The sequence below is a fragment of the Patiria miniata genome, unplaced genomic scaffold, assembly GCF_015706575.1.
Source record: "Patiria miniata isolate m_02_andy unplaced genomic scaffold, ASM1570657v1 HiC_scaffold_6, whole genome shotgun sequence".
NCBI lineage: Eukaryota > Metazoa > Echinodermata > Asteroidea > Valvatida > Asterinidae > Patiria > Patiria miniata.
The window spans coordinates 9,198,135-9,213,118 of record NW_024037073.1 but is presented as its reverse complement, the minus strand read 5'-3'; the positions used below and the strand labels follow the sequence as shown (position 1 = coordinate 9,213,118).

Sequence of the window (14,984 nt, the reverse complement as noted above, 5' to 3'; positions counted from 1 at the left end):
TGCGAGTGCGAGTGGAACACGGAATAATGTGGTGCGTCTGTGTCCCACATAAGGCCGAGTGGTTTGTGGGACACAGACGCACTACATTTTCTGTGGTCCATGAACGCGAGCGTGATAACGAATTTATCTTCAAGCAAATTTGACGCACAGTAAAGTTGAACCATCGCTTTACACGAACCTTTCAGCGGTTTAGGGCATGCAGCTGGAATGTCGCTCGCATCTTGGAATAGCGCAATACGCAGGGTGCGATATGGACCGGGCAATACAGCCTCATATCACACTGTTGTTGCCATGGATCAACCAATCAGGATCGAAGATACAAGTTTGCTTGAAGATAAGAGGTAATGTTTCTCCTCCAAGTCCATCATATCATCATGCATGAACTTTTGCATTAAGTCATGCAAACAGTTCTCAACCAATGAAATTTCAGAGTCTAATACCACGGTATAACAAGCATAATTGAGGCATGTATTTTATACTGGATATCTTCCGCACTGCTTACTGAATGTCATCGGCACTGCCTCAACCCATTTACAGTGTTTGTTGGAGCACTTTGAAGGAAGGAGGCAGAGGTCATCCCTCCACTGGACAAATTCAAGAAGATAACTAAAGATTTGACAGGATTGAGGATGCATCATAGCCAAAAAGGGCCTAAGAAAAATTACGGTTAAACCATAGAGCTATATTGAATTAATAGAGAGCTGACTCATGTACAAAGTGATGCCTGCTGGGCGCATCCATGTTTGTGCACAAGCCTATGGAAAACCCCAATTTTGTACGGCTTTTGTACAGCTATTTGCATATTTGCATTTTTTTATTCTATACAGATGTGTCACCAAAACCGATACGCCCAAAACCGAAACACTCGATCAGCAAATGAGCGTTTCATTTTACTCTGCTCAAACAGCGCAACGCGTGCGCATATTCGCTGCAGATGATTTTTTGCTGTGACATTTTTGAACCGTCATGAAGCACTTAAGTTGTTTGCGAACGTTCTACTTGCGCGTTGCATTTAGAGTACACTTTCAAAATTTACTCCATCTAATTTCACAATGTTCCACAAAAACGCACATGAATTCAAAATGTCTGGGCCCAGAACGGTTTCAAAGCGTCTCCGCGCGCAAGAATGAGGAGTTAGCGCTCTAGTAATTTAATATAGCTCTATGGGTTCAACTCACATCCCACTCTTTGGCGTTGGCCGGATCCTGCTTGTGGTGCATATCGATGAGCTGGCTGCTGACCAGCTGTAGGTTCTCTGGACAATCCTCACACAGTATGATCAAGAGGTCAAACGCTGCCATGCGACTCTCTCTACCTGAGATCCTAGAAAGGGGCAAAATGAAGGAATTCTTAGTACATCGAAGATACTTTTCCCCTGAAATAAACCACATCGTGGCTTTGGGCATGATCCCTAGCTACATGGCATTATACGGGTTTGTTGCTTCCGACTAGTGCCCCTTGAACAAAGACATTGACAAAATGGGGAACTACCTACATAGGGCTGGAAAGCTCAGTTGGTAAGAGCACCGGAACGGTATTCTGAAGGCCACAGAGTAAAGTCCCACGCCACTTAATTTCTGTTCAGTCTTACAATTAATACCTTTTTTCCAATGCCAGAGCAACTTGTGGATTTACAGAGAATAATGCAGTTACTTTTTTTTTTTTTTAAAGCACATGGGTAAATTTTTATGCCCCCGACATAGTTCTGTCGATACATTTATTAGTGAGAAAAAATTCATGAAAATCTGAGCAAACCACCAAATTTTTTATTTTGAAATCTGAATGATATAAGTTTCTTTAAAGTTAGCAAGTATGAACAATGACAAAAATTAAAGGCAGTGTTTCATAGGTCGGCAGTGGTGGATATTGGAGGTCCAGAAAGATTTTCTGGCCAAAATGCTCGGGGTGTTCGGCGTGAACATGAGGCGTTGTCGGCAATGTGTTCCATGCTGAGTACGGGCGGTCTGTTCTGGACGCGGGTATATTGTTCTTGAAAAACCTCGAGATGGTGTGTGATCCTCTTCCGAGTGCAGTGTTCGTGGGTCGTATTCCCTTCGTTCGAGCGCGAGATATAACCGTGTCGAGAACAGACCGCCCAACTCGGCCTCAGAGTCCTTCCCAGAGGTCCTTCCCATCTTTGCCTTTGGTACCATTGAGGGGGTAAATTGTGCTTGGAGTCCATACTGAATGGTATCTTACTTTGGACTGTGCTCTGCTTGTGGGTTCAGCTTGTCCGTGTTGCTGGAACTATCCAGTATCAGTCTGGATGCTGGAAAGAGGAACTCATTCAACAACTTGTCCAGTAGCTGCTTCCCTGGTAACCAGAATTCAAAAAGAAACTCAATTAGATGACACCGTATTAAATACAATACACTTAAAGCATCTGTACTACATTGTATCACATTGTATTTTTTTCACTTATGAATCCCTAAAACTTAGAGTGCTCAGGTGGTTTCGGGCAGAACAGGCTGTAACAGGCAGGGCGATTTAGGGCGGTACATGGACTAAGTGGTTAAATCATCAAGATCAATTCATCTGATAGCATCAAGGGTTCTCCTGAAACTATGAGCACAACAAATTCAGTAATTGATGAATTGTGACGACAAGGGCATATATTGCAATAAGTATTTAAAGGTAGAGTCCATCATTTGTCATTTGTGCATTTTTTTCGTTTGAAGCAACAAAAGTGCTCAAAATCTAAAGAAGGGTGCTGAACAACTAACCTGATGAAGTTTTAGCTCAGTGAATGCTGTATATTCCGAGAAAACAATATTCTAAGATCACGATTTGAATTGCGCCCAAAATCAGCATCTGGGACATGTTCTCATTCAGCCGATTGCAGCTGCGTGATGGCCACACACTGAACTGACGAACAAAAGTAACTGCGCGCGCGTGTGTCGTGTCAATGCTTGCGCGCACCCATTCACGGATTCGCCCAATTACAAACCAACCACTAATACTTCAGGCTCATTAATATTTACATGGATGCATTTTCCATTTACAAGTTCATACACATTGTCTCGGTATCATCACAGTCACATATATGTATTTTTATGGCACAAAGCTGGCCAAGAAAAGGACGCTTCTTATTCTGCGAAGAGCATTAGACACGTTGTAACTTGCGACGTGTTTTCAGCCGTTGTGAAGGAACTTATGACGCATTCAACACATTGTAAATTTTGTGAAATGGGTCGTTCAACGCATTGTAAGTTGCGACGTGTTGCGCGTCGCAACCCGAGTTGCAATACGTCAGTGCACTTCGTGAAAGCATGCGCAGCTTTTCAAGGCTTGCTTTGTATGGTTATTATTTTCAAAGGGAAGGGGAGAAGGGGGGGGGTGTTACCGATTTTCTTCTTGTCCATGCCTTCACACGTTAGCAGCGTCTTGGCCAGCTGCAGATGACCAGCGATGATGATGTTATCCGTCTGCTGGAAACTGGCCTCGTCCGAGTCGCACGGCTCAAAGTTATTGAGCCAGTCGATCTCGTCCGTGATCATCGACGTGGGGTTAATGTTTAGAAACTGCTGGTCATCAACTGCAAGGAGAAGATAAGGAAAAATGATTCTTTTGTTCCACATTTTAATTAACAATGAAACAAAATCGGACTTGACACATTGTCAGGAGTGATATGGGGGGGGGGGGGAATGAAAAATCCACGACCTAATTGGCAGAGCAGAGGGTTTCTAAGAGCTACTCGTCGAGGGCCACAGAGCAACGTAAGTTCTAAGGTATATGTTTGTATTTGCCTAAAGGTAGCCCTAAAAACGATTACTTCTTTTGTTCTATATAAACTTTCATAGGAAAAAAAAATCAGGGATACCAGATTTTAAAATGGACTTTTTGAAAATACTGAAATCAGAAAAAACATTCGGACAAAATTTACACCAGCATATTTTGGTATTGACACTTTGCACTACGCAGCCATATTTGAGGGTTTGTTTTAAGTTTAATACAGTAACAATGAATGCAGGTTTGAGCGTACATTGAGTTTCCACTTTTTAGTATAAATGAAGATTACTTTTTGCAGGGAAGTGCAAACCCCAACCTTGAAACAATTCGGGCGATTCACAATGCAGTGCGCCACCAAGAGTTTGCCACGGAGAGTTAATTTTTCCCAGTGGGAGATGGTCGACAAATTCGCAGTGCAGGACATTTGTAATTGTTGGTTTTTCAAGTCAGTAGCTTCGTAAGCGTATGATTCGAGTATCTATTTGCCCTTTTGTTTGCTTTTTTTTTATCAATATGTTTTTTTTTTGTAAGGCGGCAGTTCCCTAAGCCCCAATCTATAACAAATTAGCTCAAGTTGTCTACTGACACTCATTGAAATGGGTCATGCTTTGTCGACCGTAAACTTGAAAAATGGACTCTCCATGGCAAACTCTTGGTGGCGCACTGCATTGTGATACGCCCGAATTCCAGATCCGTTTAATCAATTTCAGGTGTTGTCCTACCTGTGAGTTGCTCTAGAAGTCGACACCTCAGCTCAAAGTACTGTGAACACTGAGTAATTATCCTGACAGATGACAAAGACATCAAAGTGAAATATGCTACAGAAAAATATCACTGTAATATACATCTTGAGATCAATACAAATATGTGAGGCATTCTGGAAAAAAGGAGACAGAACTGGGCACAGGCCTTAGTGGAGGAAAATAAAAAAATTAATGGGGATGATTTTTTTTTTAGATTTGTAGATTTATTGATATTTGTGATCTTTGATATGTCTCTACCACACATATTTTAAATAGTATAAAAATGGTGAATGAAAGTAGTTTTTAAGGAAAAACAATTGATATCCCATGGCAATGCCTCATAAAAGTTCTGTAAACTCGCTTTTTTTCACTGTCCAGATAGTGTACTCGTACTTGTGTGTTGATTCCATAGCTCTATGAGCTCCGTGCGCTACCAAAAGAGGGTGCCCTTTTACCTAGCAACGACGTCCCATGGGCGGTACATTTCGCTGGTTGACGCGCACCGTTCCTTGTGTGTGACGCACGTACACCAGGGGATTTGTTCTATGTACACGCAGTGGCCGCGCACCCCCAACTGTACTTCCTTTGCCGGTGAGGGGGAACTTGTGAACAGAGCGGATACACAAGTTACCAACAAAAATATCAAGGCACATGCTCTTGTAATTTGTAACCAGCAAGTCGCACATACCTTTGGTTTGTCCCTCTGACTAGACAGCTGGACGTCCATAGTGGAACCGGTACACTGAGTAACACCTGAAATACAAGATGCAAAGAAAATAAAGCAAATATACTACAGACGTGAAACTGGCCTATGAGGAAAAAAACATTTTGAAAATTGGGCCGAACTAAAATCTGTATCTGAATTCTGGACCACACTGCTGCTACACATCGAATGTACAATAAACTTCATGCCCAATTTGCGGACACCCCTCCTGTTATTCTGTTATGTGAAAAATAATCAGTGTTTCCATAAAACTTTTCCATAAAATTACAAAGTCTGAATTTAGGTGACAGTAACAGACTTGTCAACAAAGTAATTCACTTCTTAAGCCCCGGTCACACATTCACGGTTTTGGAGCTACAAATATCCACGGTTTATCAAGAATCAATCGATCATGATGAACCCGTTGAGATTCGTGGAGAAATCTACTTTCTAAGAATGCACAACAGTTTCAGGACGGGTAGCCACAACTGTCCTACAGTTTTTCAACGAATACAACGCGGTTTGTCAAGAATATGGACAGATTGGTGAAGAATATCCACGGTTTTACTAAGAATAATGACTTTTAATAACGCCACGATTGCCTGCAATTGGGCCACGGATGACCAAGGTTCTCTTACGAATAAAGTGTGGATATTCGTATAATACAGCCTCAGCAGAATTCTAGCATATCCGGGCATATCCGTAGGACATGCGTAACAATTCGAACAGCTTTCTACCATGAATGAGCTACAAATCTCCAAGTACAAATAGCCACGAGTAACACTATGAATAAATACGGTTGTCCTACGGATGTCCCATGGTTGCACTACGGATTGATTTTCATGACGTTTTACCACGGAAGTTTTGAACAGTTCAAACTTCCGTAGCCCCTCCACGAATACCCAAGGAAGATGACGGATAACCACGGATGTATCCAGGTTGAATACGGTACTCCCACTGTTTATCACAAATTTTAAACCGTGGATATTCGTAGCTCCAAACCGTGAACGTGTGACTGGGGCTTAACAGACTCGATAACAAAGAAGTTCACTTATTACTTGGAAGAAGTCCAAGACACCGTTTAACCAAACAACTCCACTAACGTACATGGGAAAAAGTTCTTATCTACTTAGAGACTCACCTGAAGTAGGAAGTGCCTAGGATGGAGCGTGCGTATACTCGCGGGGTTGACATTGGTGATGCTTAGGGTGTGGAACTGCTCCATGGCTGCTGTGCGGACCTCGTTGTGTGGGCAGGCTAGGAGGATGTCGATGACAAAGTCGCTCATCGCAGGCATGTTGTAGAAAGATGCTGCATGGGAGACAGAGAAGACAATCATTAAAGGTAACATTCAGCATTTGCTTTTGCTGTAATTTTCAGAAATGGATGAATTTGGAAGTATTTTATAGCAAATATTGTTAGCCTGACCTATTTAAAGTTTTTTGTCCATAGATGCTGGAAAAACCACGAAAAAAATGCTGTTCTTGTAGCCTGGTCCCCTGACCCTGCTTCAGATGAAACGGAGCAATATATAGACGTCGGGGAATTGTCAGGTCAGGGAACCAGACTAGCTGGCCTGTACCCGTTCACGAATGTGTAACCGACTGCAAACCAATTGTGGACTAGCTTACGTAATTTGGAAAGTTGGGGCAGTATTTGAAAAAAGTCAGTTTTTTTATCCAACGATGGTTGGCAGACCACTGTTAGAAATTGATATAAACTTCCACTTTTCTTGAAAATGACAGCACACCAGGTGCCAAGATTTCACAGGATGCTTGAGAATATTATTCACTAACAGTCAAGTAAGGTATTTCATAATAATTTGGTTTTTTTTTGGATGTTTGCATATGTTGTTAGTATCTTTAAGCTCAATATTTGGTTTTGCCCCTGTCACCTGTTTTTTTACAAACAGCGTATACCCAATGTTGTCCAGGGGCGTGTGAGAAAGCTCAAGGCCGGTTCATACTCAGCGCGAAAGTGAACGCATACTTGTGACATCACGGCAAGTTTTCGTACGGCAAATTCGCAAAAGTTGAACAAATTTCAACTCCAGCGAATTTCGCAGCGAATGCTTCGTGATGTCAAATTTGAAGTAGTAACCGGCCTTTAGTCAGGTGGGACAGGAGCCCAAGACATCTTGAGTATGTCAAGACACACACAGGGGTGTGAAATCTCAGCTTTAAAGCTGATTTCAGCTTTTTTTAGTTTTGGTTTCAGCTTTTTTTCAGCTTTTTCCCTCGCTTGCTGTGTACAAAAGTATAGGAGATTTCCAAAGTTCAGCTTTTTTACACCTTTTTCAGATGTTTTCAGCTATTTTTATCAGTGGTCACTCACACCCTTGCACACAGGGCTCTCAAAAACGGTCAAAAATCGCCCTCCCTTGTTTGCGCAGGAAGGGAATGCATTTGAGGTGGGAATGTATCGGAGTCTGTCATAACTTTTTCTTTATAACTGTGAGAGGGGGTTCTTGTGCACGGAGAGTCCATCATTTCCCCGATAACTCACAGAGGTTGTGGCTCCGGAGTTGCAGGCAGGCCACCAGTAGCTCCAGGGCCTCCCGTGCTATCATGGCATCCTTTGTGGAGACGTGGGTAGCTAGGAGACAGACTCCCGCGTGGAGACTCTGGACGTCAGCGTCGCTGGAGGAACTCGCTGGTGGAAATAACAACAGGACAAACAAACAGAAGCAGGATTAAGCCGTGCCCGAAGTATTTCCGCTGTGGCTGTTGGCTATGAATGTATATGCAGTAGTGTCTTTCCGTTGGCTAGATTGATAGATTGGGCAGGCATGCAACTTGGAAGAAACAAAAAACAAGGAAACTCCAATCTTTACAAGACTTTGTACAGTTTTTCGATTTTGAAAGGCATAAATGTGAAGTGAAAAACGAGGAAATCAGCTGATCCGAGGAAAAGTTGCATGCCTGATTGGGGAGTCAGGCTGGCGCAGTGGTACTTTCCTCGCCTTCCACCGCTGGATTGGGTTTTCAGTCCCTACCTGATTCCGTGGGTTTCCCCACAATATTCTTCTGGGGTTTCCTTCCACCTATAAAACTTTTGAGGCAACCTTGGTTTCATTACCAGTAATAAATAAAAATAATTTAAAAAAAAACGCAATTCAGACATTAAGTCTTGGCTTGGCAAATTAAGTCTTTCACTTGTCAACACAAGGTTGTACGATACCCGCAGATGTAAATTACTCAACAATGCATGAATGTGATAGTTTTTATGTATCACAATTTTAAACAACCCGCAAGCCACTCAATTCTAACAAATGACCAAAATAAAGTGTAGCATTCTGTTTCTTTTTTAGGGTAACCCCTGTTCAGGAACTCATGTTGTCTATCTGAAATCTCAGTCAAGTTTGTTGGTAAAGGGGGACAAGAAACACCAAGATTTAAAGAGCCCAGGGTATATTTTGGAGAATGCTGGAAATGGGGCTATATAGGGCCAAGGGCCTTGACATAAATAGGAAAAATGAGTTCATATTTCCTACCTCCGCTACTGTGTCTGCTACGCCTGTGGATTCCCATGGCGAATCCCCCGCCGGGATTCTCTTTGATCTGATTGGCCGAGCTGGCCAGACGCAGCTGGCCTGCAGCCGCTGCCCAGCACACGCGCATCAGGCAGCCGATCATGGACGAGAAATCCGACGTGCTCATCGTCTGGATAAAAATACATTTAATTAATCAACCTACTTGATTTCCATTTGTTTCATTTGTTCTGCGACAAGATCCTGCAAAATGAGGCTTTAGGGACCAGTCTTCATTAAGGAGTTGTTCATGTACAGTATGGGGTACGTGCTTTGCTCAAAAAGAGGAAATTCCAAACTTTACAAGACTTTATACAGTGTTTTTCAATTTCAAAGCGTGTGCTGGACAATGTGTTTGGACGATGTGTTTGAAGTTGCAAATAGAAAATGCATCAAAGTTAATATGAATTAGCCTAGAATATTGCAGTTGAAATTTCAAAGTAGCTATACAGTCTACCAGGAGTTTGTGTTCCTTCAAAACTGCATCATACGTCCGCCACTTTGTTTTACGTTTTAAAAAATTTTCTCAAGCAGATCCGATGACTCTTTGCTGAATATCACATGACTTTTTATTGTACGTTGAAACATTCGTTGTAATATAATTAAACCTACCACAAGTCGCACTTACCACGTGTAATTGCAGAACGCATCGCAGCAGCGAAGCATCTTAGGATACGATGTGTCGCAGCGCAGCGATGCATTGTAAGTTGCGATGAGTTCATGAAATCTGTTGCTGAACTGTTTACAGATTCAGACATGGCCTTAGTACTCAGACATGGCCTAAGATACCATACCTGTATGACTGCAATAGCTGTGGACGTGCCCTCCCTGTAAGCCACGTCTCCACTGGCTTCCACGCTGGACATTCTCTCCACCAAGCTCATCTTGCGTGGCGAGGTCCCGTAGCTGGACGACAGGATCCCCGAGTTGCTGTCTGCTGACAGGTCCGCCTGGCCCTCGGTCAGCGACAGGTCACTTTCCATGACCGCAGTGGTGGTCTCCCCGCACAGTAGAAACCTGTCGGTCAAAAGGAGGGCGCAAAATTCAGCTTCTAAATTCACATTGCTCAAAAATTCTATATTCCTATTCCTTTCACATTATAACCCCTCACCCACAGATTCTGTGTCTTGATTGGCCGAGAGCGAGTCACATGATACTTTCTATTTTTGCTATCTTTCAGTGCATGGCCAAAAGTGCTATAACCGTAGCAAAAAGAGCACTATACCATAAGCAACCAAAGTACTATTTCCACGGCGCGATATTTGTGTGCAAATGCATGCTGGTGTGCGCGTTGCGCATTTTGTTCCAAAGAGAGCGTGTCACAGAGTTGGGTTCAAACATTTCGCGAAGGGGTAGTTTGAAAGAGAGAAATACATTTTCCACCAATTTTGTATTGAAATTGAAGTTTATTTCAACAGTGTTCAGATTTAAATAATTAAAAATATCATAACCAAGCATAATCTGTGGGTGAAGTGTTATAAAACAAATATTGAATGCTTTATCTCGCGGTGAAGTAAACTAGCCTCCCGAGGTGATCCATGGAGCATTCTATTTTCCCGAGGCTTCACCTCGGGAAAATAGAATGTCCATGGATCACCACTCGAAGCATACAATATTTGTATACTATCAAAAATCTCTGTGTTGGACCTGGGTTGAACCCCAAGATTTTGAGAAACCTTTCCACACTGGTAAGAATATCAAAAATAATATTGCCCTCATCCAGGTACTCTGAATAAAATATTGCATTCGGGTATGTTTTACGAAAGCATACAATGCACCGATTTATTCTACCATTAGAAGCCTGATGCAAATAATAATACATAATATAGAATATTTTGTTCGCTTCTCTAGATAAATTCTACGTTTAATAAGTGCACCATATACATCAGTTACTGGTCTGAATCTTGCAAATTGGAGAAATTTATTATTCAATACTTGTAGTTTGGCAGTGGTCTTTTGTATTTTGCACAGAAAAAATCAATTGGATTTGATTTTTCTCGAAATTTCTGCAAAATGGGTTTCCCCATGTCAAAAATTGCAGTATCTCTTTGTGAGACATTCTACAGGATGTATTCTAGCACACTGGAAAAGCACTCAGGTGTCCTTTATTACACAAAAAAATCAATCCAATGTGATTGTTCTCTCAGAATACATTCTGCAAAATGAGTTTGCCCACATCAGTATAGCAAGTATTTCATTACTCTCCCTACAGGTCAATCATTTTACAGGATGTGTTCTAGACATTCTCACCTGGCCAGGTGCAGGCAGATCATGTAGCATCCCCTCCGCGTCTCTTCATCCAAGTCCTGTGGGATGGACTCCCTCTGCAGCACACTGATGACTAGGCTCAGCCCGCCGGCATTCAGGAAGTTCTCCCGGAAGGTCTGGGCGCTGGTCTGGGTGGCTCTGTCCTCCTGGAGGGAGGGTACTAGGCGACTACTTAGGACCTGGGGTGGGGGAGAGAGGGGGAGAACCAATGAAATAGTATTATACACATATGGACTGGCAAGGAGGTCACTAGTGCACGTCTATGAGCCCCGAGGGACTGTAAGTGACCAGAAGAAGGTCCTATTTCCTGAGGCCTAGGACCCTCTCCTGCACCCAATTTAACGAAGCGCTGCGACGCGTCGCAACTCGAGTTACAACGTGTAACACGTCGCAACTCGCGACGCGTCGTATCTTCCATTTCACGAAAGTTGCGATGTGTTGAATGCGTCGTAAGTTCCTTGACAACGGCTTAAAACACATCGCAAGTTACGACGTGTCTAGTGGTCATCGCAAAATAAGAAGAGTAATTTCTAAGCCAGTTTTATGCCATGAACATTACATTAACGAGATTATAATACCGAAGCAATGTGTGTAAAGTTGTAAATAGGAAATTCATTTAATAATTATGAATTAGACCGGAATATTAGAATTTCAAAGTAGCTATACAGTCCAATGAGAGCTTGTTTTCCTTCAAAATTGCATTGCACGGCCGCCATTTTGTTTTACGTTTTAACAAATTTCGAGCTGAGATCCGACGACTGTTTGTTGAATATCAGACGACTATTTACTGTACGCTGACTAAATACATAAAACAGTCATCGAGTTGTGCTATAAATACACCTACGACGCGTCACACTTATGACGTGTTTCATGTCATAAGTGAATGAAATGGATCGCAGGACGCGCCGCAGCTGCGACACATCGTAGAGATACGATGCGTCGCATTGCTGCGATGCATCGTAAGTTACGAAGAGTTTGATGAAATGGGGTGCTGGTCACTCACAGGCCTCTGGTATTGCTGCTTTTTTGCAGCTTTTTCGAGAACCGCTCGTCCAAACAACTTCAAACTTGGTGGCTCTGACACTGCACAATCATTCTACACTCGAACCAACTCCAACTGAACCAACCACAATGCAGACAAAATACCGCAGCACGCCTTATTACACGCACCAGGTGTTTTTTTTTTCACACATAACACCTATTATGCAACATCTCCACTGGCTTCCGATTAAATTTAGAATCATGTACAAACTTATGCTTCTCACTTATTGCTCACTACACAACATCTCCCCTCCGTATTTAACTACGCTACTAGCTCCCCACCAATCTGGTCGTTCTGGTCTCCGGTCTGCTAACCAACAACTTTGGCTGTATTGAGATCGTACCGATCCTGGGGGGACAGATCTTTTCGCAAAGCTGCACCACTTCTTTGGAATAGTCTACCCATTAGCATCCGATCTAGCACATCTCTCAACTCATTCAAAACGGCTCTGAAAACACACTTCTATAATCTAGCCTACAACATCACATAATAAGCTCTTCTGCTTGTCAGACTACATAGTAATACATTGTTTTTGTTCTTGTTTGTTTTATCATGTATTTTCTTTACTAATGTAGCGCCATGAGCGCCTTTTGCTAGGTGGATGTGGGTGCTTGATAAGTACCCATTATCATCATTTTTGGGTGCTGAGCAATACACTGCCGATTGTCAACTTCATGCAGTGACCGATTCTGGAGATAATCGAAATACAGACAGACACACAACAGACTCACTGACAAACAGAGATTCCTGGAATTAAAGTTAGGTAAGTTTAGAGAAAGCTACCTCTAGGTTGTACAGGAGCCTGAACGCCGACATGCTCTGTGAGTTGGTCTTGAAGAGGGATTCTAGCGTGGCTTTTGTGGTTTCCTTAGGAGAGTTGAAACCATCACCCCAGTCCACTGACGAACCTTCCGTCTGCAAAACAACAAAGTTAAATGTTACCATCCATTTGCAACAGTCTATAAAAGCGCATTTGTCCATTCGGCATATATAAAGCTTTCACATATAGAAATAGGAATGCATTAAGTATCAATTTAAGCTGATGGATTTTTGTTCCAGATAAGCATTATCCTCAAAAAGCTACAAGAACAGGTCCTGAAAAGCTCCCCTTCTTACCTGTCTACAGATGGAGTCCAGTGCTTCTTGTACAGTGGGATCTGTCGGGATTAACATCAACAGATTTCGTACCCTTTCTGTTAACCTGGAAGAACAACATTGAAGAACAAATTTGAAGAAAATCGTGGACCCCAAATTTATAGAATGACTTAGATCGAAGGAAAGTAGACTCCATACTCCACATGTTGATTCATCAAATTGCTACCCTTGTTATGCCAAGCCAACCCCCCCCCCCCAAATAAAATAAATAAAACAAAACTCTTGTAATATTCTCGTCAAAATCCAACTAACCTCGATCCTTCCAGCTCAGCCAGCTGATACAGCATCTCAAAGACTTGACCTCCTGTTGCCATGACGACACCTGGCAACGACCTCTCCATATCGGTCAAGTAGCTCTGTCTGCCAGTGAACGGAACGCTCTGCAGAAATATGACATGCAAAAATGTTTATAAATAGATGGGTCAAAAGTTTCAATGAGCAGAGAGAATTTTGAAAGTTTATACCATGAACTATAAACCTGTTCTTTCAAATGCCACGTAAAGTTTTTAAAAGAATTTGAAGGATTTAAAGGTGGAGTAGATCATTTGTCATTTGTGCATTTTTTTCATTCGAAGCAACAAAAGTGCTCAAGTCTAAAGAATGGTGCTTAACACCTAACCTGACAAAATTTTAGTTCTGTGAATGCTGTATATTCCGAGAAAACAATATTCTTTGATCTCGATTTTATCTCATAGTTTGCAGAGTCATGTTTTGAATTGCGCCTAAATTCAGCATCCGGGACACATTCTCATTCAGCCAATTGCAGCTACGGGATGTAATCCACTGAACCAACGAATAATAGCAACCGCATGCACGTGTGCGTTGTGTCAACACTTGCGCGCACCTGCGCATGGATTCGGCCAATTACAAACCAACCAAGAACGGAAATTTCTTAAAAAGCGTCACTTGACGCATCTTTGGATATGGCCCTCTTTTATTGTTTTCTTCAAAATGACAGCATGCCAGAAAGAATAATTTCACAGGGAGTTTATTGCCATCTCCATCTTTAAACCAAGTAAGATTTTCAACAATAATTTGGTCAGTTACTTTTTGGATAGCTGCAAATGATCTACTCTACCTTTAAGAGGGTAGGGCCACGCTTCTAGTACTTTACATGGATTTTGGTTCATCTGTAACCTTAACTCCCTAGCATGATTTACTAGGAACCATACCCATCCTAGCAAATTCCAACACCATATGGGAAACTGCACACACGTGTTCCTGACTTTGTTTCTGGAGGGCCTGCTGGCAGAGCTACATTGGCTCCCTGTTTAACAGAGGATAGCCTTCACAATCTTCACCCTTGTGTACAAAATTCTCAACACTCAAGCTCCATCATATCTGCTTGACCTATTACATTCACATCACTCAAATGTTCCTGATGCTTACAGACACCGACTCCATTCATCATCCGATCAGACCCGGCTTTCTGTCCCTAGAAGTAGGAAGAAGGCCGGAGATAGCTCATTCCTTGTGGCTGCCCCTCGCATGTGGAATGAGCTTCCTTCTTGTCTGAGAGAGGCGGTCTCGCTGCCTGTATTCAAGCGTCTCCTTAAGACATACTTGTTCCTAGTCCATTCGTAATCGTATTGTGTCTGTTTTTCTTTCCTGTTATTTTTGGTTGTGGATGTGTGTTAAGCACTTTGTTCTTTGTAAAACGTTTGATAAATACTTTGTATTATTATTATTATTATTATAATAAAGGAGAGACTGGTTCCCACCCTCCATTTAGAATTGATAATGTGGGACCAGGAACCAGTCTACAACAGAACGGATCTGTTTTTGTTCAAAAGCACCTCCCTCATAAAAGACTTT

General features: G+C 42.3%; 1 protein-coding gene across 2 annotated transcripts in view; it reads right to left on the bottom strand.

Annotated features, from left to right (window-relative positions):
- LOC119742606 (ubiquitin carboxyl-terminal hydrolase 24-like) overlaps positions 1 to 14,984 on the bottom strand; it is a 99,203-nt gene that overhangs the window by 46,489 nt on the left and 37,730 nt on the right. For both annotated transcript variants that reach the window (XM_038218722.1, XM_038218724.1), the window contains exons 22-34: positions 13,422 to 13,549; positions 13,131 to 13,215; positions 12,798 to 12,929; positions 10,955 to 11,151; positions 9,499 to 9,721; positions 8,669 to 8,837; positions 7,681 to 7,827; positions 6,317 to 6,486; positions 5,161 to 5,225; positions 4,452 to 4,513; positions 3,344 to 3,535; positions 2,200 to 2,314; positions 1,179 to 1,323 (exon numbers count right to left, since the gene is read on the bottom strand). In XM_038218722.1, coding sequence (XP_038074650.1) covers positions 1,179 to 1,323; positions 2,200 to 2,314; positions 3,344 to 3,535; positions 4,452 to 4,513; positions 5,161 to 5,225; positions 6,317 to 6,486; positions 7,681 to 7,827; positions 8,669 to 8,837; positions 9,499 to 9,721; positions 10,955 to 11,151; positions 12,798 to 12,929; positions 13,131 to 13,215; positions 13,422 to 13,549 — 1,830 coding nt within the window. The remainder of the gene's footprint in view (positions 1 to 1,178; positions 1,324 to 2,199; positions 2,315 to 3,343; positions 3,536 to 4,451; positions 4,514 to 5,160; positions 5,226 to 6,316; positions 6,487 to 7,680; positions 7,828 to 8,668; positions 8,838 to 9,498; positions 9,722 to 10,954; positions 11,152 to 12,797; positions 12,930 to 13,130; positions 13,216 to 13,421; positions 13,550 to 14,984) is intronic.